This window comes from Anolis sagrei, chromosome 1, assembly GCF_037176765.1.
Source record: "Anolis sagrei isolate rAnoSag1 chromosome 1, rAnoSag1.mat, whole genome shotgun sequence".
Lineage (NCBI taxonomy): Eukaryota > Metazoa > Chordata > Lepidosauria > Squamata > Dactyloidae > Anolis > Anolis sagrei.
In genome coordinates this window covers 289,046,548-289,068,010 of record NC_090021.1, presented here as the reverse complement: position 1 = coordinate 289,068,010, position 21,463 = coordinate 289,046,548, and the positions used below count along the sequence as shown (strand labels likewise).

The 21,463-nt window shown below is 42.9% G+C and overlaps 1 protein-coding gene across 1 annotated transcript; it reads left to right on the top strand.

The window, feature by feature from the left end:
- Positions 1-735: 735 nt before the first annotated feature.
- Positions 736-21,056, top strand: DLL4 (delta like canonical Notch ligand 4). Its single transcript, XM_060760595.2, has 11 exons — positions 736-993; positions 1,100-1,360; positions 3,639-3,696; positions 5,958-6,227; positions 8,952-9,009; positions 9,417-9,547; positions 10,439-10,608; positions 12,331-12,550; positions 13,823-14,540; positions 17,626-17,734; positions 19,253-21,056. The coding sequence occupies exons 1-11, from the start codon at positions 940-942 to the stop codon at positions 19,256-19,258; spliced, it is 2,055 nt and encodes a 684-aa protein (XP_060616578.2). The 5' UTR covers positions 736-939; the 3' UTR covers positions 19,259-21,056.
- The last annotated feature ends 407 nt before the right edge of the window (positions 21,057-21,463 follow it).

The following is a 21,463-nucleotide window of genomic DNA, read 5'->3' as shown; positions in this document are numbered from 1 at the left end:
TCACTCAGAGTCAACCTAAGTTTGAAACGACTTGAAAGCACACAACAACAACAACAATCCTATATCATCAGCCAAAAGCAGGTCCACACTCCCCATTGAAATACTAATAAGTTTAAACTTGTTAAAATTGTTCTTCATTTTAATTATTATATTAAGTGGGGTTTTTTGCACTACAAATAAGATATGTGCAGTGTGCATGGGAATGCATTCATGTTTGTTTGTTTTCAAATTATAATCTGGCCCTCCAACAGTTTGAGAGACTGTGACCTGGCCCTCTGTTTAAAAAGTTTGAGAACCCCTGACCTAGAGCTTCGGAGAGCTTCTGTTCAACCATCTCAAAGATCCCTGCTTGAGCGGTAATGGCACGATCATCAGCATAGATGAAACTCTCTGTCCCTTCTGGCAATGGCTGGTCACTTGTGTAAATGTTGAACATTGATGGAGCAAGCACACTCCCCTGAGGCAGGCCATTCTTCTGAACGACTGAACGAGTAAACAACAACAACCTCCCCCTTTGAAGTTTGCCCATGCCTGGTGTAAACACTGACAATATAAAGGAATTCAGGCTGCATTCTATGAGGGTCCAGGCTAAGCAATATTTGGAGAGGGAGAAGAGATAGAGAGAGGCAAGGAGGGGGCGGGGCCTCCCGACTTTGACTGACAGTTTACATAATGAGCTCGCGAGACCCACGAGGCGCGTATATAAACAGCTCCCGGGGAAGCCGCGCTTCCACTCAGGAGGCGGCGGAGGAGAGCTTGCTTCCATCTCAGCTCTTGCTCGAGCCACGCTCCCCCTCCTCTTCTTCTTCTTCTTCTACTTTGGAGTTTTATCCGAGTCGCCCCAGCGGAGTTTCCCCCTTTTGGGACGGGAGGATTAAGCCGTGGGTGGTTGGAAGCGCCTGGATTAGCCGCCCTTGAGGAAAGAGAGAAGCCCAAAGGATGGCAACGCTGCGCCTCCTGCCCTTGACGCTCGCCTTCGCCCTGGCGCTCCAGGTAAAGTAACGCTCCCGGAGGGATCGGCATGGGAGTAGTAGGGATCCCTAGGCGAAGCTCTGACTCACGCGGCCTCTCCTCCTCCTCCTCCTTCTCCTCCCTTCAGAGGGGCTCCGCCTCGGGCGTCTTCCAGCTGGAGCTGCAGGAGTTCGTCAACTTGGCCAGCGGGGAGACCTGCGCCTCCGCCGGAGGAGCCTGCCGCACCTTCTTCCGCGTCTGCCTGAAGCACTTCCAGGCCGTCATCTCCCCCGGAGGATGCACCTTCGGCAGCCTGGTCACGCCGGTCCTGGGCACCGGATCCTTCACCGTCCGGCCCGCCGAGGGGCCCGGCAACCAGCTCCAGCTGCCCTTCAACTTCACCTGGCCGGTGAGGGAGCCTTGGGTCTCCAAAGGCGGCAGGGGAAGAGCTTCCAACTCATCTCCAAGGGCAGCAGGGGAAGGGCCTCCACCTCAACTTTAGGACAGACTTCCTGGCATGCAGAGCTGTTTCATTGTGGAGTAGGACTCAGGCATGGGTAAACTTGGTCCCTCTAGGTGTTTTGGACTTCAACTCCCACCATTCCTAACAGCCTACAGCCTCAGGCCCCTTCCTTTTCCCCCTCAGCCGCATAAAACACCTAGAGGGACCAAGTTTACCCATGCCTGGAATAGGCTGCCTTGGAAGGTCGTGAGGTCTCCTTCTCTCCATGGGTGATTCTTGGTTTGGAAAAAGTCCAAGAGAAAGGCATCTAAGTGGCTCAGAAGACCACACGCTGGGCATGAGGCAACAGTGTGATGCGGCAGCTAGGAAGGCCAATGTGATTGTAGGCTGCATCAATAGGAGTATAATGCAGGCATGAACAAACTTTCAAACTTGGGATGTCCCATGGTGGTCTGCTTGGTGGGTCGGAGAAAAGGGGTTCTCCTCAAGTTTCCTCCCTGCCCTTTCCTCCCCTTCTTCTTCTCTTTCAGAGGTAGAAAGTGAAGGAAAGAGGGAAGGGAGGGAAGGGGGAAGGAAGGAAAGGGAAAAGGGAAGGAAGAAGATAGAGAGAGGGAAGTAGGAAAGGGAAGGAAGGACAAGGGGGAAGGAAGGGAGAATGAGAGAGGGAAAGGAAGGAAGAGAGGGATGGAGGAAGGAAAGATGGAAGGAAGGAAGAGAGGGAAGGAGATAGGAAAGAGAAGGAAGAAAAGACAAAAGGGAAGGAAGGAGAAAGAGAGGGAAATAGGGAGGAAAGGGAAAGAAGAACGAAAGGGTGGAAGGGAAGGAGAAAGGAAGGGAGGGAGGGAGGGAGGGAGGGAGGAAGGAAAGGAAGAAGGTAGGAAGGATATGATGATGAGAGAAAGGAGATCCTGAGAAAGGGCCACATCCACCCCCCAGGCCTGGGTTTACCCATACCTGGTATAGTGTCTAGATTGAAAGAATTCATCGTCTGCTTTGGTCAGACCACACCTGTGTCCACTTCTGGTCCCCATACTTCAAGAGGAGAGGGCAGGCTTATTTTCTGCTGCTCTGGAGACTAAGACTCAGAGCAATGGAATAAAATTGCAGGAAAGGAGATTCCACCAAAACTTTAGGAGAAACTTCTTGGTATTAAGAGTGGTTTGAGAGTGGAATAGGTTCCCTCAGAAGGTGGTGAGTTCTCAAGCAGAGGCTGGAGGGCTGTCTATCAGGAGGCTTTGATTGTGTGTTCATGGGGTTGGACTGGATGGTCTTGGGATTCTTTTCCAACTCTAGGAATTTATGGTGTCCAACTACAATCACACTACAGTGTAGAAGTGCCCTAAGAAAGCTGTGCCTGTTGGGGGGGGGGGGGCATTCAAAGACAGTCATGCTGGGGTTGAGAGAATGAATGAAGGTGCATCTACACTAGTTTGACCCCACTTTAACTGCCACTCATCAAGGCTCATGGGGTCTAGTGAAGCATCAGCACAAGGTTACTGTGAGTTTTCAGGGCTGTAGGGCCATGTTCCAGAAGCATTTTTTCCTGATGTTTCACCCACATCTATGGCAGGCATCCTTAGAGATCGTGAGGTCTGTTGGAAACTAGGCAAGTGGGGTTTATATATCTGTGGAATAATGTCAAGGGTGGGAGAAAAAACTCTTGTCTGCTTGAGGCAAGTGTGAATGTTGCAATTAGCCACCTTGATTAGCATTGAATAGCCTTGCAGCTTCAAAACCTGGGTGCTTTGTGCCTGGGGGAATCCTTTGTTGGGATGTGATAGCTGGCATAAGCACCGTTTGGGAGAGAAAGCTAAAGACTTGGCAAAACTACAACTTTGCAGCATCAAGTGGGTCCAACTGCATTCATGATGCAGTCTAGGAGAAGAGGGAAAGAGAGGAGGTGGGTACAGAAAGAGAGAGAGAGAGAGAACGTTCCCCTCCTACTTCGGGAGAGACTAGGTACGTTTTCCCAAGAGATGAAAACACTCCTGCCCCAGGAAGCTCCATTTCATCGGCTCTGGACAAAGTAATGCAATCTGCAATTAGATTAATTGAAATGGATTGCCTCCACCTGCACTGCCAGGTAAAGAAGAGGTTTAGTGGTTTCACTCGATTGTTTGGAAGCTCTGGAGAGGACTGTGGGCCCTTTGCGATCACTTTTCACTATCGTTCATTCACCTCTTGTCTTAATTTCTGTGTGTTGCTCTTTTCTTTCCATTCACAGGGAACTTTCTCGTTGATCATTGAAGCCTGGCACGCGCCTGAAGGTTACCATCCAGCAGGTGAATATGGCATTTTACTCCTTAGTCACTAGGGGGCGATAGAGGCTCAGAACTTGCTTTATGTTATAAACTTGTGAAGGATTTATTTTTGTTAAAATCACAGAATAATTAAATCTATCAACATTATAATAACACAGCTGTTTGCTCAGTAAAATAAATACGTTTTGTCTGCACGTAGTTCCTCGGAGTATCTTTTCTTTGGTGGGTTTGAGTGTGCAAGCCAGAGCTTTTCCCCTGCATTGCCATCAAGTTTTGCTTTGATTTTGTCCCTTACTTAATCTCCACACAATTGCGTTTCCTCCCGTTTATTTTTGGCGTGGGAAAGAAAGGAGCTCTTTGGTGAGAAAACGGCAAGGCTGCCAAAAAGTCCTGACTGCCTTTTCCTGTATTTTACACCTTTTTCAAATTCCGCCCTTTGGAAAAGGAATAATGGCTTTGGGATGTTTTTCTGACATAAAGGAAAAGGATATTTCAACAGCAGCAGAGCTTTTACTTTGAAAGGCTTTCTGCAAAACTTCTCAGGGCCGTGGTTAACAATAATAGATACGAAGGGCAACAACAAGAAAAAAACAGTGAGGTTTTTTCCCCCCCTTGTTTGTACAATATGACAACACCACCCCCTTCCCCAGTTACTGCTATCAAATACCCCAATATTTCCCTGTACTTTTGATAAAGGAGAGTTTTAAAATCATAGAGATGGAAGAGACCTCGTGGGCAATCCAGTCCAACCCTCTGCCAAGAAGCAGGAAAATCGCATTCAAAACACCCCCGACAGATGGTCATCCAGCCTCTGTTTAAAAGTCTCTAAAGAAAGAGCCTCCACCACATAAATTGCCATTATTTGGCACAACATTGTGGAATACTGCAGCATTCTTTTGCAACGCAACTTGCAACATATGGGTTGCCATGAATGGCTTACTTGAGCCCCTTTACCTGGAACAACTGGAACTTTATTTCCATTTGAACTGTCTTGTTATTTTGGATTCTTATGAACATACTTAAGTTGGAAAGAGCATTACTTGGTTTTGGTTTGTGGAGGTGCTTGTGGAGGGAAACTCTTGCACTTGGGTTTGATTCGAGATGACACTGGAGACAAAGTACAAGTGAGAGCGTAATGTGAGAACCGTTTTAATAAGGTCATGGCGTGTGATAGTGTCCACAGGAGATGGCGTAATGCTAATGGCAATTTCACTGCAAGTTGTTTTAGCTGAGTAAAGTTTTCCCTTGACATTAAGTTTAGTTGAGTCAGCCTCTGGGGGTTGGTGCTCATCTCCATTTCTAAGTTGCAGAGCCGGCATTGTCCGTAGACTTCTCCAAGTTCATGTGGCCGGCATGACTGCATGAAGCACTGTTACCTTCCTACTGGAGTGGTACCTATTCAGCTACTCATATTTGCATGTTTTCGAACTGCTAGGTTGGCAGGAGCTGGGGCCAACAGCAGGAACTCACCCTGTCCTGCGGATTCGAACTGCCAACCTTTTGGTCAGCAAGTTCTGCAGCTCAGCGGTTTAATCCATTGTGCCACCACAGCCCCATTGGCAGAGCAGAGTTAGGTAAATAGTAAAAGCAGTCAAGGGGGAACCCTGTGGAGGGACTGTCTATTTTTTGGCAGGATTCTGGAGTCTTGGACAATTGTTAAGTGGGTAAACATTTACCATCAAAGCCATACCTATGGCACAGGGATGGGGAAATGCCCTTGTTGAATTTCTGCCTGTATCACAGCTGTTAAACACAAATGCCCCATCAGGCCCTGGAAAGAAAGGGTTGGGGAGGGGTGAAAAACAGTCTGTGAGGACGTGAAAGGATGCATTGGCCTTGAAATTAGAGAACGGTACCAGATAGGTAACGTCTGGCACAGTATGAATCCCCTCGGAAGGCACCTGTGCTTCCCTTTTCAAGAGAGGCATGTGGAATGTGGCCAATTAAGTCTTTCTCATCCATCAAGCACATCAATTTTATTTAGGCCAGACATGGACAAACTTGGGCTCTCTCCAGGTGTTTTGGACTTCAACTCCCATCATTCCTAACAGCCTCAGGCCTTTTCTTTTTCCCCCTCAGCCGCTTAAGCTGAGGAAGGAAGGTGCCTGAGGCTATTAGGAATTCTGGGAGTTGGGGTCCAAAACACCTGGAGGGCCAAAGTTTGCCCATGCCTGATTTAGGCCCTTGAGAGATTGGGTTGCTTCCATTGTGCAGGGTTGGGCTAGATGGCCCTTGAGTCCCCTTCTTTCTCATGCTTGAGGTGTTTGCTTTCCTTCCTTCAGGTTCCGAGGCCCTGGCCCAGAAATGGCTGATCAGCCAAATGGCTATCAAGCGCTCGCTGGCGGTGGGCAAGGCCTGGTCCCAGGACGAGCAGAGTAATGAGCGGGCCAAACTGCGCTACTCCTACCGCGTGGTCTGCAACGAGGACTACTATGGTGACAACTGCTCCCGCCTTTGCAGGGGCCGCAACGACCACTTCGGCCACTACCTCTGCGAATCCGACGGCAGCGTGGCTTGCCTGCCCGGCTGGAAGGGGAACTATTGCACTGAAGGTGAGTGGCTGGCAGTTTGATTGACTGGCTACCTCCCAAAATCAGCAGAAGGGAGGGACACGCAGCTGGAGGTTTATTTTATTTATTTATCGTGTCAGAAGCGAATTGAGGGGACAGTTGTGATGTATTTAAAAACACAAACAAAGTTAAAAACTTGGCATTATACTAAATGTCCTTTGACCAGTAGCTGGCCGCTAGGAGTGCCTCTCTGGTGTTGCTATAAGGTCCTTGCAGCATGTAGCAGGAGTGAAGTGACATGCAGTACGCAGCTGGAGGTAAAGAAGTCAGAGAGAGCCAACAGCGCCCCCTAGTGCTCGCAGTTGTGCATGACACCCCGTTTACCAATTGTGTGCATTTCTGGCGCACAGAGGCAGACGCAATGCACACAACTAGTGCTATGAGAGTTTCTTGCAATTGGAATAAAGATAGAAGGCAGCAATTAAAAAGAACCCTAATTTAGACTCTGACATTTGCTGGACGGGAGCGTCATTCCCCACCAAGCATGGGGTACATCCACACTATAGAGTTAATGCAGTTTGACATCACTTTAATGGCCATGACTGGGATTTGTAGTTTGGTGAGACACGAGCACTCTTTGGCAGAGAAGGCTTGTAAAACTACAACTGCCAGGATTCCATAGCATTGAGTCCTGGCGGTAAAAGTGGTGTTGACCCGTATTCAGTGTAGATCAGACATGGGCAAACTTGGACCCACCAGGTGCTTTGGATTACCACAATTCTTCACTGCCTCAGGCCACTTCCTTTTCTTCTCCTTTTCTGCTTAAGTGGCTGGGGAAGAAAAAAAAAGTGGGCTGAGGCTGTTAGGAATAGCAGGAGTTGTAGTCCAAAACACCTGGAGGGGAGGGCCCAAGTTGGTCCATGCCTCATGTAGATCTGTCCAGTGTTGTGCCTCGTATTCATTTGAGAACCAGGAAAGAAAGCTCCATGTGGGTTCAGTGGTAAGCCCCTTTGGCATGGAGGCTGCTCCCTTCCTGCCTTCCCAGGGGCCCCTCATAATGTGAGGAAACTCTTCAGTGGATGCTTATCTGGAGCAGACCGAAAAGAAAGGCTTCCTCCAAGCCCCTTGAACTCTTTACCCTTGTAAATCAGCTTCACCCTTTGTTTGCATTTGCCATGTAATAAATTAGGTGTGGAATGTTGGGTTTGTTTTGATAAGTTTACCAAAAATATAGTTGCCATATCAAAGAGCAGTTGTTTCCTCCGTTCCCTGGATTCCAACTTAAGAATAAAAAACATGGGCTCCATCAGAAGAGAAAATAAAATGCTCGCTACTTTGTTGCTAAGGTAGTCAGTGCAGATGAGTGTTCCCTGAAAGAGACCCTGAACAGGCTTTGCAGTTATAGACAATTTGTCATCAAATCTCATTTGAAAGGTTAGTCTTTTTGTAAACAGGTCATATAACTGGTCCAAGATATCTTGCCAATTTGGTACCATTTGTTTCATTTCCTGTATTGATTGACAAAACCCTTCACATCTTATGGACTCCAAGATCACGGTTTCTGTGTGTAAAGGAGAATTTTGGATGGGGAAATACAGAATTTTGACTCCTTCTCATGCGTGCTCCAATTGCAACTAAACCATTTTCACTTAGTCCCCTCATTTGCACCAAATGCAACTGGTGGTATAATTAAATGCTCCTAGATTGACTTCAGGAAATATTTTAAGTAAGAACTGATGATAAAAAGTATTTTCATTGTCATTAGATCTCGCCTGCATTTCATTTCTTAAACACCTCCGTATATAAAACAATTTTTGAAAAGGATTTCTTAATAGGAACTATTGATATTTTTTTTTCATATGGACCTTATAATTTGGAGTCTAGGTTCATCGGCTAAGAAGTTTAGAGTTGCACCATGGCTAAAAGTTGTGTGTACAGACACCACTGTTACTGCCAAACTTGATAAAACTGGTATGGTTTTTAAAATGCAGCCATGTTCTTCCTCGCCTTAGGAAACCTGATCTATATTTGTTGTGGAAACAAAAGCAAACCTGGCTTTACAGGAAAACAGTATTTGTGGGAACAATGCTGGTGTTGTAGGCTTGGCTAGCTCTTTTTAAATCTTGGGTTTATATATGTATATAAATGTGCTACCTTACAGAAAGCAAGTATATCTGCTGACTGTATATTGCCGCCACCCCTGCCTTACTCTGCCAAATAATGCAACTCCAGCCATAGATACAGAGATTGATAGACATGTACCTTTGGATAGCATAGGGAAGGGTTCACACCCCCTGTGGTGTTTGTTTTGCTGCCCGTGCCCCTGTTAAGAAAACTTCACCTCACTTTCTGTCCCTGTGATAACTGGATTTTGAAAAATTTGTCTTGTTGTGGAAACAAGGATAGGTGATAAAGCTTCAATGGAGACCCCTTTCCCCCATGAGGACTCTTTCAGGAGTAAATTTCCCTTCCTTGGGGTAGATTTCTCTCACTTCCTGTTCTTACCCCATTCTTAACTGCAAGTCATTTGTAAGTCAGTGTTTGCAACTTGGGGACTGTCTGTATATGGCAATGTGAATGGGGCCTTGGTTTGCATAATTCTGAGCAAAACATATGAGTTATCTTCTGAAGATAATGTTGGTTTTTCTTTGAGTGCAAGATATAAGCAGTACCCTTAGAAATTATTCTAGATAGGATACAAATGTGATAAATATTTTGAAATATGTTGGTTTTTAACAATTCTGTACTTCCACATTTTTTTCACAGCTATTTGTTTGGCTGGTTGTTCGGAGAATGGATTCTGCCAAAGTCCAGGAGAGTGCATGTAAGTTGTTATCACACTAGATTTGACTAATACTAATGTATAAAATCCACTTCTTTGCTACTTCCAATCTACATACAGTAGAGTCTCACTTATCCAACCTTTGCTCATCCAACGTTCTGTATTATCCAATGCAGTCTGCCTCCCTCCCGAATCTACAACTGTTTCAATACTTTGCAATGTTTTGGTGCTTAATTTGTAAAATCAAAGTTTGACGTTTAATAGGCTTGCCCTCCTTATTATCCAACATTTTCGCTTATCCAACGTTCTGCCAGCCCATTTATGTTGGATAAGCAAGATTCTACTGTATATGAATTGGTATCACTGGTTAAAAATAACAACTGCCTTTGACATCCATGGTTCCAGATCATTTCACAAGGGCTGAAACAGTTTAATTAATTTCTTCTCAGATGTCGCAATGGTTGGCGAGGCCGTTATTGTGACGAATGCATTCCTCATGTGGGTTGTCGTCATGGAACCTGTACCAAACCGGGGAAGTGCATTTGCGATGAAGGATGGGGAGGCCTCTTCTGTGATCAAGGTGAGTTGGCATAATGATGACAGGGATGGTAAAGGGATGCTTTAGTGTGATAGCTGATTGAGGCTATTTAATTAATTGTAGAGAGACAGCATGGTGTAATGGAAAGACACCGGAAGACCAGGTTTCAAAGCCCTTCTTGGTCATTGACTTCACTGGGTGATCTTGGGCAAGTCACATATTCTCAGCCTCAGAGGATGGCAAGGGCAAACCCTCCTGAACAAATTGTGCCAAAAAACCTCAATGTTAAGTTCACCATAGGGTTGCTATAAGACAGAAATGATTTAAAGGCACACAATAATTGGTGTGGACAGCCATAAAGTACGCACCCCTTGATAAGCAAACTAATAAGCCTAAAAGGAAACTTGATTGTGCAAGAATGTCAAGTATTAGGCACAGGTGTGATTTGAGCCACAGATGCTAAGCCACATTGAAAAATCACATCACTGAAGAGAAATGGATAATACTCCTGGAATCACCTTCCCATGTGTCCTTTCCCCTATCCCAGGCAAAATTTGTGAATACATACACACCAAATACCAAGCAATTCTCACATTCCACTGCACTAAAATAAACAAAAAAGAGCAAACAAACATACATACATTGTGATAACATTTGAGAGCTGTGTTACAGACAACAATACTGTCTTTATACAGCCTTAGGCCCATTTGTTTATATTAGGTACACAGAGTAGTTCATCTGGTTCAGGAGGTTTATCCTGATCAACCCTAGCAAAGGAAATGTCATTGTTTCTGTGGACATATAATTCAAGGTGTTTGAGACCAAATCTTTACGCTTTGATGTTATGCGTCATCTTAAATGCTATTGTTAAGACCTAGACATCTCACTGACTGGAAGTTTTCCTTTTCTCCTCTGCCCATTGTGTCCTCCCAGATCTGAACTACTGCACACATCACAGACCCTGCAAAAATGGAGCCACTTGCACAAATACTGGCCAGGGGAGTTACACCTGTTCCTGCAAAGAAGGTTTTACTGGCATTGACTGCGAAAGAAATATCAGCGTATGTGACAGTAACCCCTGCAAGAATGGAGGCAGCTGCACGGTAAGAACTAATCATATATATATATATATATATATATATATATATATATATATATATATATATATGAGACATACATCTAGAAAAAAGAAATGAAGTTGCTTTCTATATGAATCATACAAGTAAAATATTTATATCCCAGACTTCTGAAGAGCTCAGGGCAATGCTTTCTCTTTCTTTCACACCTGGGCACTTTCTAGAATCTGCACCATAGCTTTACCAGTACATTCACCCTTATGAACTTCAATAGTGTGTGCAGACTTCTCCACAGAAGAGCAACTTCCTACATGGGAAAGTAAAACTGACAATATTGTGTTGCCTTTTTATACATCCCTGATGCAACTACCTCTGCACTGTGCATAATTTCAAAATTTAGGCTGATTGCACCAGGGTGTACTGATGGCTAACATTGTGAATACCTTTAACAGGAGATTGGATAATTTTATGGAGAGTGGATCTATCCATAGCTATTGCTCTGGATGACTTTATGTGTCTTCCAAGACAAGAGGCAGTATGGCTCTAAGAGATAAAGGGTGCCATTGCATTTTGTCTTGTTACTAGGCTTCCGAAATATGACTAATCTTTCAGGACAGAATGTTTGATGAAAGAGGACTTTGGTCTGATCCAACAGAGCTTTTCATATGTACACGTCTTTTCCCCCACCATGGACATTCCACAGATACATAAAACCTCACTTGTCTAGTTTCCAACAGACCTCACAACCTCTGAGGACGCCTGCCATAGATGTGGGCAAAACATCAGGAGAGAATGCTTCTGGAACATAGCCATACAGTCCAGAAACCTCACAGCCGTCCTTTTCATATGTTCTTTAAAAATGTTGCTTCTGAATGGAAGGAATACTTAATTCCTCCTCCTCATCCCTTTCTTCTATTTTCTTCTCCTCTTCCTTCCCCTTCTCCCCAAATCCAAATAACCTACAGTGACCCACACCATCCCTTCACTACTAGTTTCTTGAGATATTTGGTGGTCCAACTTTCTCAAACGTAATTGAAGTATAAAGGTGTTTTCAATGTTGCTTCCAGTACAAGGTTTTAAATCCCTTTTTTTCACCCACAAGACTTTCTAATAATTGGGTCGGATTAAGATTTAGTCATGTTTAGTTTAGGCCCAGTGAGATCCATGGGACCCAGGTTAAGTTAATTATTGAGTTTGTGTGACCTTCCAGATGATGTTGAACTGCAACTTGCATTTGCTGTGGTGAACAGGTGTGCTGCGGTCTGGAGAGCAGCACAATTCCAGCTCCTGCATTCGAATTTCACTGAGAGATGATGCATCGGTCTAATGCAGTTATAATGAGATTTGCTCTTAAGAGAAGCGAAAGTGAAGAGATTATGTAGCCATTGCAGAAATCAGAAGAATATCTGAATGCTTCCCAGGTTTCATCATAGAATCAGTTTTCTCCAGCTAGGATCTGAATTTAAAATTTAGTCCCAACTATGCATCAGTGGAGTATAAATATTGACTTACAAGTTCTCAGTGATTCACTGGATCTACTCTAGTTGGGACTAAGCCTTTAAAACTACTATTGGACTTAAGTCTAGATATTTGCTTTAACCCTGCTTATAAGTGAAGCTGCCAAAGGCCAACTCCTTTTATTTTGATTTTTTTGAGATTCATTTGTAATGCTCAGAGAAACTGAATAATACAAACTATCTCAAGAACCGTGTAATTAAATTTGAAATGTCTTTTTTGTTTCTTCTGCAGGATTTAGTGAAAGATTACAAATGTACATGTCCCACAGGATATGATGGGGTCAACTGTGAGCACAGTGCCTTGACTTGTGTGGATTTTCCATGTTTTAATGGTGGCACATGCCTAGAAAGGGAACAAGGAACCAGCTATGCGTGCGTGTGCCCTGTGGGCTTTACCGGATCTAACTGTGAGAAGAAAGAAGACAGGTGCACCAACAACCCCTGTGCTAATGGTATGTTTTTTTCATTGGAAAGATTTTGTGGATTTTAAGTGCAAGCAACTTTAATTTTGGTTTCAACTTTTTAGAAGGCACAGATTTTAATCAGTGGGCATGCCCTTTTATCTAGAGGTTTAATAGGCATCAATCTGAGAAAGTGAGTTTTTATTGCTAAGACCCAAATTGCAGGATTCCTTTTCTCCTCAGGCATGGTTGGCATTGAGTTTTGTAAGGTTTCAGCATCACTTAAAGGCTTATCTCTTCACCCAGGCTGAATTTGTTGAATTTGTATTGCTGCACTTTGTACATTGCTGTATATATGACTTTCCCTAACCCTGTTTTCACTGCATTATTAGTTTGTTGTATATGGATAGATGGATGGTATGATTTTGTTGTGTATCTAGTTGGCACTTTTAAAAATGAAGTTGAGTTAAGAACTAAGAAAATTTTAAAAATAGACACATAAACTATGAATGTTGTGTAAATGCATCCCATTAGGCTTTTGCACTAGCTCTTTGCAATTCATAGCAATTCATACTAGTAATTGCTTCAAACTGAGCCCCCTGGTGGCACAGTGGGTAAAACCACTGAGCTGCTGAACTTGCTGACCTAAAGGTTGACAGCTTGAAGCCAGGAAGCAGGGTAAGCTCCCGTTGGTAGGCCCAGCTTCTGCCAACCTACCAGTTCGAAAACATGCAAATGTGAGTAGATCAATAGGTACCGCTTCTGTGGGAAGGTAACGGCGCTCCATGCAGTCATGCTGGCCACATAACCTTGGGGTGTCTACAGACAACGCCAGCTCTTCAGCTTAAAAATGGAGATGGCCACCACCCCCAAAAGTCAGACATGACTAGACTTAATGTCAGGGGAAACCTTTACCTTTACCTACCTAATTGCTTCTAAAGCTTTACAACTTTGTAACCATCAGACCTAACAATCTTGGCAGGACAAATAATTGTTTAGGTGTTCATGGGTTTAGCACAGGCATGGCCAAACTTTGGCTCTCCAGGTGTTTTGGATTCCAGCCCACACAATTCCTAACAGCATCAGGCCCCTTCCTTTTTCCTTGCTCTCCCTCTCTGATACAGTACTTCAGTCATATTTTGTTTGAACCAGAGTAACCTGTTACATCGTTTATTTAGCAAAAGCTTTACCACTGTTACATTCCGCGCAACATCTGTCGGTTGTAAATATGTATACCACAAGTATTTCACAAAAGCTGTGCCATTGTTGCATTCCGTGCGACAAAGTCACTAAATGGACCTTTCTCTGTGTTTTTCTTTACAGGTGGGCAGTGCTTTGTCTTGGGCCAGCAACATGTGTGTATCTGCCGCCCTGGCTTCTCCGGACAGAAGTGTGAGATAAACGTCAGCAAGTGCTCTAGAAATCCCTGTTCCAATGGAGGATCCTGTCATGATCTTTTGAATACACATGATTACACATGTACTTGTTTGCCAGGCTTCACTGGTCGAAACTGTGACATAAGAACTAGAGATGAATGTGCCTCTGGGCCATGTCAGAATGGGGGAACATGCTATGTTGGGCGTTTTGCTCCAGGTTTTGCCTGCCACTGTCCCCATGGCTTCATTGGCCTCTATTGTGAATCATCAGCATATCTTACAGTGACAGACCCACAGCTTCCGAAACCGGTTCCATGGGTGGCCATCTCTATGGGCGTCGGGCTAGTGGCTCTCCTCATCCTATGCTGCATGATTGCAATAGTCATCCGGCAAATGCAGAGGCAGCCAGAACGTAACTCCGAAACCATGAACAACTTGACTGACTTCCAGAAAGAAAACCTCATCCCGACTGCGCAACTTAAAAACACCAATAAAAATAAAGACCTCGAAGTAGACTGTGTGCTGGAGAAATCAAATTACAAACTGAAGAATCACACATTGGATTATAACCTGGTGAAGGAGCTGACGAGTAGAGGGGTTCAGGAAGACAAATACCATAAAAGTGAAAAGTGTATAGGAGAGAAATCACCCTTCTGGTTACACAGGTACAACCATGTCTTTCAGAAGCCTCGTTTTTCTCCATAGTTGGAAAATGTGAACACTTACGTATGAGTGTTAAAAACATGAGAAGAGAGCAAATTAGACATTTGCTTGATTCTTAGAGGATTGCAAATAAATGGGGAATTTATAGCTTTGAGGTTTTAGTTTTATTGTATGGTACACCGTTTCCACAAGTAAAAGAATGTGCAGTCTGTTTTTAACAGTTAGATGAATATAACTTTTTATCATATTTTAAAATCTTGTAAGCCAGGCAATTTTTGGGGGGATATCTTTTGTGCATTGCATGGGTTTAGCACAAGTATGGACAAACTTTGGCCCTCTAGGTGCTTTGGACTCCAACTCCCACAATTCCTAACAGCTAAAGCGGCTGAGGGGGAAAAGAAAAGGGTCTGAGGCTGTTAGAAATTGTGGGAGTTGGAGTCCAAAACATCTGGAGGGCCAACATTTGCCCATGCCTGGTTTAGCACATGCGCAAAGCCCGTTTTGGAACTGTCTACAGCAATAAGTGTTTTGGAAATAGCCCTAGCCCCTCTTCCCTAATATGCTCATTCTACTCTGTCTGCAATACACTCCAGATCGGTGGTTCTCAACCTGTGGGTTCCCAAATGTTTTGGCCTTCAACTCCCAGAAATCCTAACAGCTGGTAAATTGGCTAGGATTTCTGGGAGCTGTACACCAAAATATCTGGGGACCCACATGTTGAGAACCTGTTTTCCTGTTTTCCTTCCTGTCTAGTATTGGGGTTTTTTTGGGGGGGGGGGGGGTCTTGTTAGTTTTTTTTAGGTTTTTTTTTTTTGTCTTTTGTCTTGTCTATTTTTTCCGTTCGAAATGGTGATAATGGCCTCTTTGTGTGAGACACCTTGGGTTGACACACAACCCAAATGGGAACCACCAATTCCCTGGACAAAAATGGTGTAATCATTGCAGTGAAGGTTGTTCTGAGATTCTTCCTCTCAGAGATATTTATTTTTCAAAAGCACCTCCCCTTCAGCAGAGTCAACTTGAATTACTTAGCATATTTATTTATTATTATTTATTTAAAGCATTTATATTCCGCCCTTCTCATCCTGAAGGGGACTCAGGGCAGAGCACAGCATATATATAGCAAACATTCAATGCTGGAACATTAAATAAACTATAAATATACATAAACACTAAAACTAGCCATCTCTACTTTAAAATTGATTGTTTAAACCATCTCAGATCAGCCATACTGAATCCGGTCAGCAGAGTAATGATTCCTATTGTTGTATTGTCGAAGGCTTTCATGGCCGGAATCACTGGGTTGTTGTAGGTCAGGAGAGAATGCTTCTAGAATATGGCCATACAGCCTGAAAAACCTACAACAACCCACATTCCTGTTGTTGCCTTATTGCACCATCTCAAAGGCTTGGTATTTCATTGGAATTGTGGGTTAGGGATGTTAACAGCACAGTTTAAAACAACATGTTGCCAAATGATAACCAGATCCTCACAAGTTGGAAATCTTTAGCCTATGAATATTTTGAAAATGACCATAATTTAATAATAATAATAATAATAATAATAGTAATAGTAATAGTAATAGTAACAATAATTAATAATTTTATTACTTGCCTGCCTCTCCTCATGGTTTGAGGCAGGTTTCAACATTGCTAAAGCACACATTCATCTAAAAACATTCTTTAAAATACACTAATATGTGGAAAACATATTTCCACAACATACACATTAACATACACAAAACAAAAGCTTAAACATAAGATGCAAGTTTAACATTCATCATTAAAATTGTCTGGGTGTTTAGCATTTATTATCACATTATGCTGCCAAATAATCCAAAGGCTAACAGTAATTTTTTAGTCTTACTTTCCCCTTCAGTAGTAGAAATGATGGTGGCATACTGGCAGAGTCATTAAGTAGAAATACATTTTAGTAACAACTGATAAAATGAGTTTCTCTGTGGGAAAGCAAAGGGAACTGTCTTTCCCTGTCTTGTGGGATGGCCAGCTTTCTACCATCTTAAAGGTGTTGGAGTCAGGTAACACTCAACTCCTGAAGATGGGTAAAGGGCCCTGTTTCCATGCACTTTGGAAATGAAGCTCCCCACAGAAGTGCTCGTAATATCATGCGATGGCCTCTGTGGGACTTCGGTGGGGCTCTGTTTCTGCACTGCTGTAAACCCATCTCATGAGGTCCATAGTGAGCTTCCATGTGGAAGGACTCCTTGGAAGAATATAATTAAATCTTCACACAGTGCTCAAAGATCGACTTGCAAAAGACTTTTCAAGGAGTATGAATTGGGAAAAACCTATCCCAAGCATGGGCAAACTTGGGCCCTCCAAGTTTGCTGCTTAAGTGGCTGAGAGGGAAAAGAAGAGGCCTGAGACTGTTAGGAATTGTGGGCATTGGAGTCCAAAATACCTGGAGGGCCCAAGTTTGCCCATACCTGACCTATCCTGTATGAGGAATGGTGAACAGAACAATTGTCCTTCATGGCAATGTTGTTTGAAAATGCAGTGCTTTGCTCTCATAGCAGGTAAATGGTAGCCATTTATATATGTGGGGTGTGAAATCAGAGACACCATATGACTGGCAGGCTATAAATCAGCTAGTTTGAAATGAAGGATCAGTTTCTGTTCTTTCCAAGTATCTTTTCCTTTCATATCTCAGTTCAAAGTTCCACCGTGTGTACAACGTGGCACTAAAATGTATTGGAAATGGAGATGTAAATATTTCCTTATTTAATTCTTGCATGCATAAATGAGACAGTTCAATCTTTTTCTCCCTTCTTGAAATGGCAAATGATGTACAAAATATTTTTGTGCAAAAACTTGTGCACAAATTGTAAAGTTATTGTGTTTTCGTTCTTGTGCACAATCAAAATGTCAACTTCTTTCTTATTGTGAACAAGAAAAAAATCCTTTATAAGCCTTTGTTGAGGACTAGCATAGTTACATATCTGTATTTTTTCCATGACAGTATGTTTTTCTTCAGCTGCAACTATCTCAGATTATTCTTTCTTCACACATTAATTCATGAATATTTTATATGTTGATTTTAATTATGTCTTATTCTCTTTTTCTACAGTGAAAAGCCAGAATGTAGAATATCCACAATATGCTCCCCAAGGGATTCCATGTACCAGTCTGTCTTTGTGATAACAGAAGAGCGAAATGAGTGTGTTATAGCCACAGAGGTAAGTATATTCATTGCCCTAGCAGATTTTTTTTTCGTATCAGGAGAGATTTGAGAAACTGCAAGTCGCTTCTGGTGTGAGAGAATTGGCTGTCTGAAGGACATTGCCCAGGGGATGCCTGGCTGTTTTAGATGTTTTATCATCCTTGTGGAAGGCTTCTGTCATGTTCCCAGGGAGCTAGAGCTGACAGAGGAAGCTCATCCACACTCTCCCCGGATTCAAACCTCCAACCTGTCAGTCTTCAGTCCTGCTGGCACAAGGGTTTAACCCATTGCGCCACCAGGGGACCAGGCAGATGTCACCTATGAAGTGATAAATGCATAGATATGTGACATTGTAGATAATGACAGAAATGCATTTTTAGGTTGGGAAACATTTACATATATCTGCTGCGATGAAAAATAATAGGAGGAAATTACACTTTTACTGCTGCTTCAGATCATCCCAGAAAATAAAGCTTAGTAAAACAAAGACAGAAATCAGGAAAATCTCGGGTTTCTTCCAGCAGTATGCATCTTACTTTCTTGAGGAATGTCTACCCATGGAAGAGTCCTTTTGAAATTTTCCCATATATCTGCTGCATTTAAGCGGTGGAGAGGGAAGAGGAAGGGGCCTGAGGCTGTTAGGAATTATGGGAGTTGAAGTCCAAAACGCCTGGAGGGCCCAAGTTTGCCACGTTTGGGATAGAACTAGGACTGATAGTTTTAAGCAAAGGAGGATAGACTTTGAATATTTAAAAGAAGTTCTTGACAGTGAGAACACTTTGGCAATATAACAAATTGCCCAGAGAGTTATGGGGGTCTCCTTCCCTGGGAGTCTTCAAAAAGAGGCTGGACAGCTACTTGCTGCTGATTCTTTAGCTAGAGATCCTGCATTGAGCAGAAGGCTTGGACCTGATCATTGATGAGAACATGCTGGCCAAAAGGTTACCATTTTGGATCCAGGGAGTGGGATAAGCTCCAACTGTTATTCCTAGCTTCTGCCAATCTAGCAGTTCAAAAACATGCAAATGTGACTAGGTACCACTTCTGCGGGAAGGTAACAACACTCCATGCAGTCATGCTGGCCACATGACCTTGGAGGTGTCTAAGGACAACACTGGCTCTTCGGCTTAGAAATGGAAACGAGCACCATCCCCCAGAGATGGACATGACTAGACTTAGGGAAACCTTTACGTTAATTTTAAGTTGGGCCCCTTGGTGGTGTAGCAGGTTAAAACTCTGAGCTGCTGAACTTACTGATTGAAAGGTTGGTGCTTCGAATCCAGGGAGCGGGGTGAGCTCCCGCTGTTAGGCCCAGCTTCTGCCATGAAGTCATGCTGGCCACATGACCTTGGAGGTGTCTGCGGACAATCCCAGCTCTTCGGCTTAGAAATGGAGATGAGCACCACCACTCCAGAGTCAGACACGACTAGACTTAATGTTAGGGCAAACCTTTACCTTTAATTTTAAATTTGCATTGAACAAATTAATATGCCTCTTTCTCACTCTTCTTTTTTTCTATTTTATTTGTGGACAGGTATAAAAATGAAGGCTGCTTTTTTTGCACCTCAGTTTTGGCAGTGCTACAAGGTGGACATTCCTGCTACATTGTTTACAATTCAGAATTGGATTGGACCTTTTACTATTTTTAATGATATGCAATTTGCTGCTCTCAGGAGGAGGAGAGACGGACGTGGGTGAACTGGACAGACTGTGAATTTAAAAGATGCAATATACCTTTCGTTTCCTGTTCCTTTATTTTGAAGCCTAATAGGAGGAATGTAACTGCCCTACCAGGACAAGAGAGGAAGAGAGTGTGTCTCTTTCTAGCCTTTGAAAGTACACTGCTGCCAGTTGCTCATGAACACTTGTGTGACTTTCCAGAACTTCATTTTGGGAGGTGCCCGTCAATGCCGAAGGCATCATCACAGAGCCTACCAGCAATACTGTGAGAAGAATGAATGAAGAAACGTGTTTTTCTATGCAGAAAGTGGATACAGAATAAATGACTTCATCATTTTTTCTGGATTTGAAAGTGCCTAAAGCGTGTCTGAGAATCTAGAGAGCCCAAATCAAGACATATCTGCCTCCCCTGCCCCAACGCACAGTACCCAAACAGTATTGGCCAGAAGTGGCAACTGGTCCCTTTTCTTCTTCTCTGTTTTACATCCCCTTTCCCTTCTGCGTATTGCTCAGAGACAATGTCAGGAAAGATGGGTTTTGAGGGAGCATTTTATTGCTTGAGGAGGATGATTATGCTTCGGTGAACTAAGCCGCAAGTTGAAATCCATTCCTGTTACTGAGCCACAGGAACATTTGTGGACTTGAATGGGAAAGAAGGGGGCTCCTTCTCCATCACATGAGGAACTTAATTCCGTGCTCATTGAAAGCCTTACAAGTGCGTTTAAAATCAATCAGCTTTTTGATGCCTTTTGCACTACTAGTCACCATGAAGAGAAGGGTGTTTCTTCTACTTCATATGCATAAGGGAGAGACTTGGATTTTGTATTAGATGTCTTAGTCTGGTGCCACCATAAATCTCAAAGGGTAAACTGATATTTTATACAGGCAGAGAAGTGTCATAAGCCCTGCCTTAATATCTTCTGTTGAAAAAAAATTATCACTACCATTCAGTCCCTTACCCCAATGTCCAGCAGAACACTAAGCTATGAAAAGGACTTCTAGAGGGTGGGGAGGGGAATCTACAATCTCTTGTCCGTTCCTTCACAGTGCTACACGGAGGGGATAAACCTTCCATTTTTGAACCCAAAGGAGCAGCTCTGAACTGGAAAACACAGTGCACACAGACTCTTTTATACATTTACAGCAATAATAATAGACATTTCAGATAGGAAGTGCTGTGATGTTTGTAGTGATAAACAAGTTGAGAATGTGGCGGAAGCTGAGAGAGGAAGCAAATTTTCCTTCAAGGAAGCCAGTGTTGTATTTTCTGTGGAGGAAGAGCAATGTTCCTGACCTTGTAAACCCCAGCAATGGGTTAGTCCACCTACAGCCTTGAATTGTACAGGCAAGATCTTGCTTGGAGTATTCACTACTGACCTTCTGATCTGGCAACTCGAGACCTTCATGGAGGCCACCTTCAGAAATCAATAATATGGTTTATACTCGTGTCTGTTTGTAGTTTATTTTGAAGTTTAGTATTTCAGTAATTTAAAAAAAATCAGAAGCACTGAACTTTCTACGTTTTATAACATTATTTTGTATATAATGTATATTTATAATCAAAGACAGAAGTGTAAATATGTTTATTACTTATGTAATGTTTTTATGTGATGAGAAAAGTTTTAATTTTATTTTTTTTTTCAAATAATGAAAATACCTTCCTGCTACTAAAAGGTTTACTGTGGTTTCTTGATTTACGGCGTTGATTTCATGATCCTACAGTCTTTCCCAAGTATCTCTCAGAGTCGCAGAGGCTAAGCAGCCTTGACGTAACTATATTTTACCTCTTTAAAGTTCACATTCATATTTTTAGAAAATGAATTCACTCCTTTTGAGCTGCTAAACACTCTTTTTGAATAAGTTTTATCCTATATTTTTTAGAAGGCAATGTTTTAAAAAATAATAGGGATAAAAGTATAAAATGCAAGACAAAGTAATGCACTTTATGTCTCCTTTAATCATTCTGGAAAACAATCCAAAACAACGATAAACTTCATACTTGATTAGCAAATTCTAAAGTTCTCAGACCTTAAGAAACTAGTTTTAAATTATTATTTGTAATTAT

Bases quoted from the DNA above. Each gene is read 5' to 3' on its own strand.
- DLL4 (XM_060760595.2), top strand. From the start codon at position 940: ATGGCAACGCTGCGCCTCCTGCCCTTGACGCTCGCCTTCGCCCTGGCG. The intron at 6,228-8,951 runs GTGAGTGGCTGG...TTTTTTTCACAG, and splicing joins GGGGAACTATTGCACTGAAG to CTATTTGTTTGGCTGGTTGT. The intron at 14,541-17,625 runs GTACAACCATGT...CTTTTTCTACAG, and splicing joins TCACCCTTCTGGTTACACAG to TGAAAAGCCAGAATGTAGAA.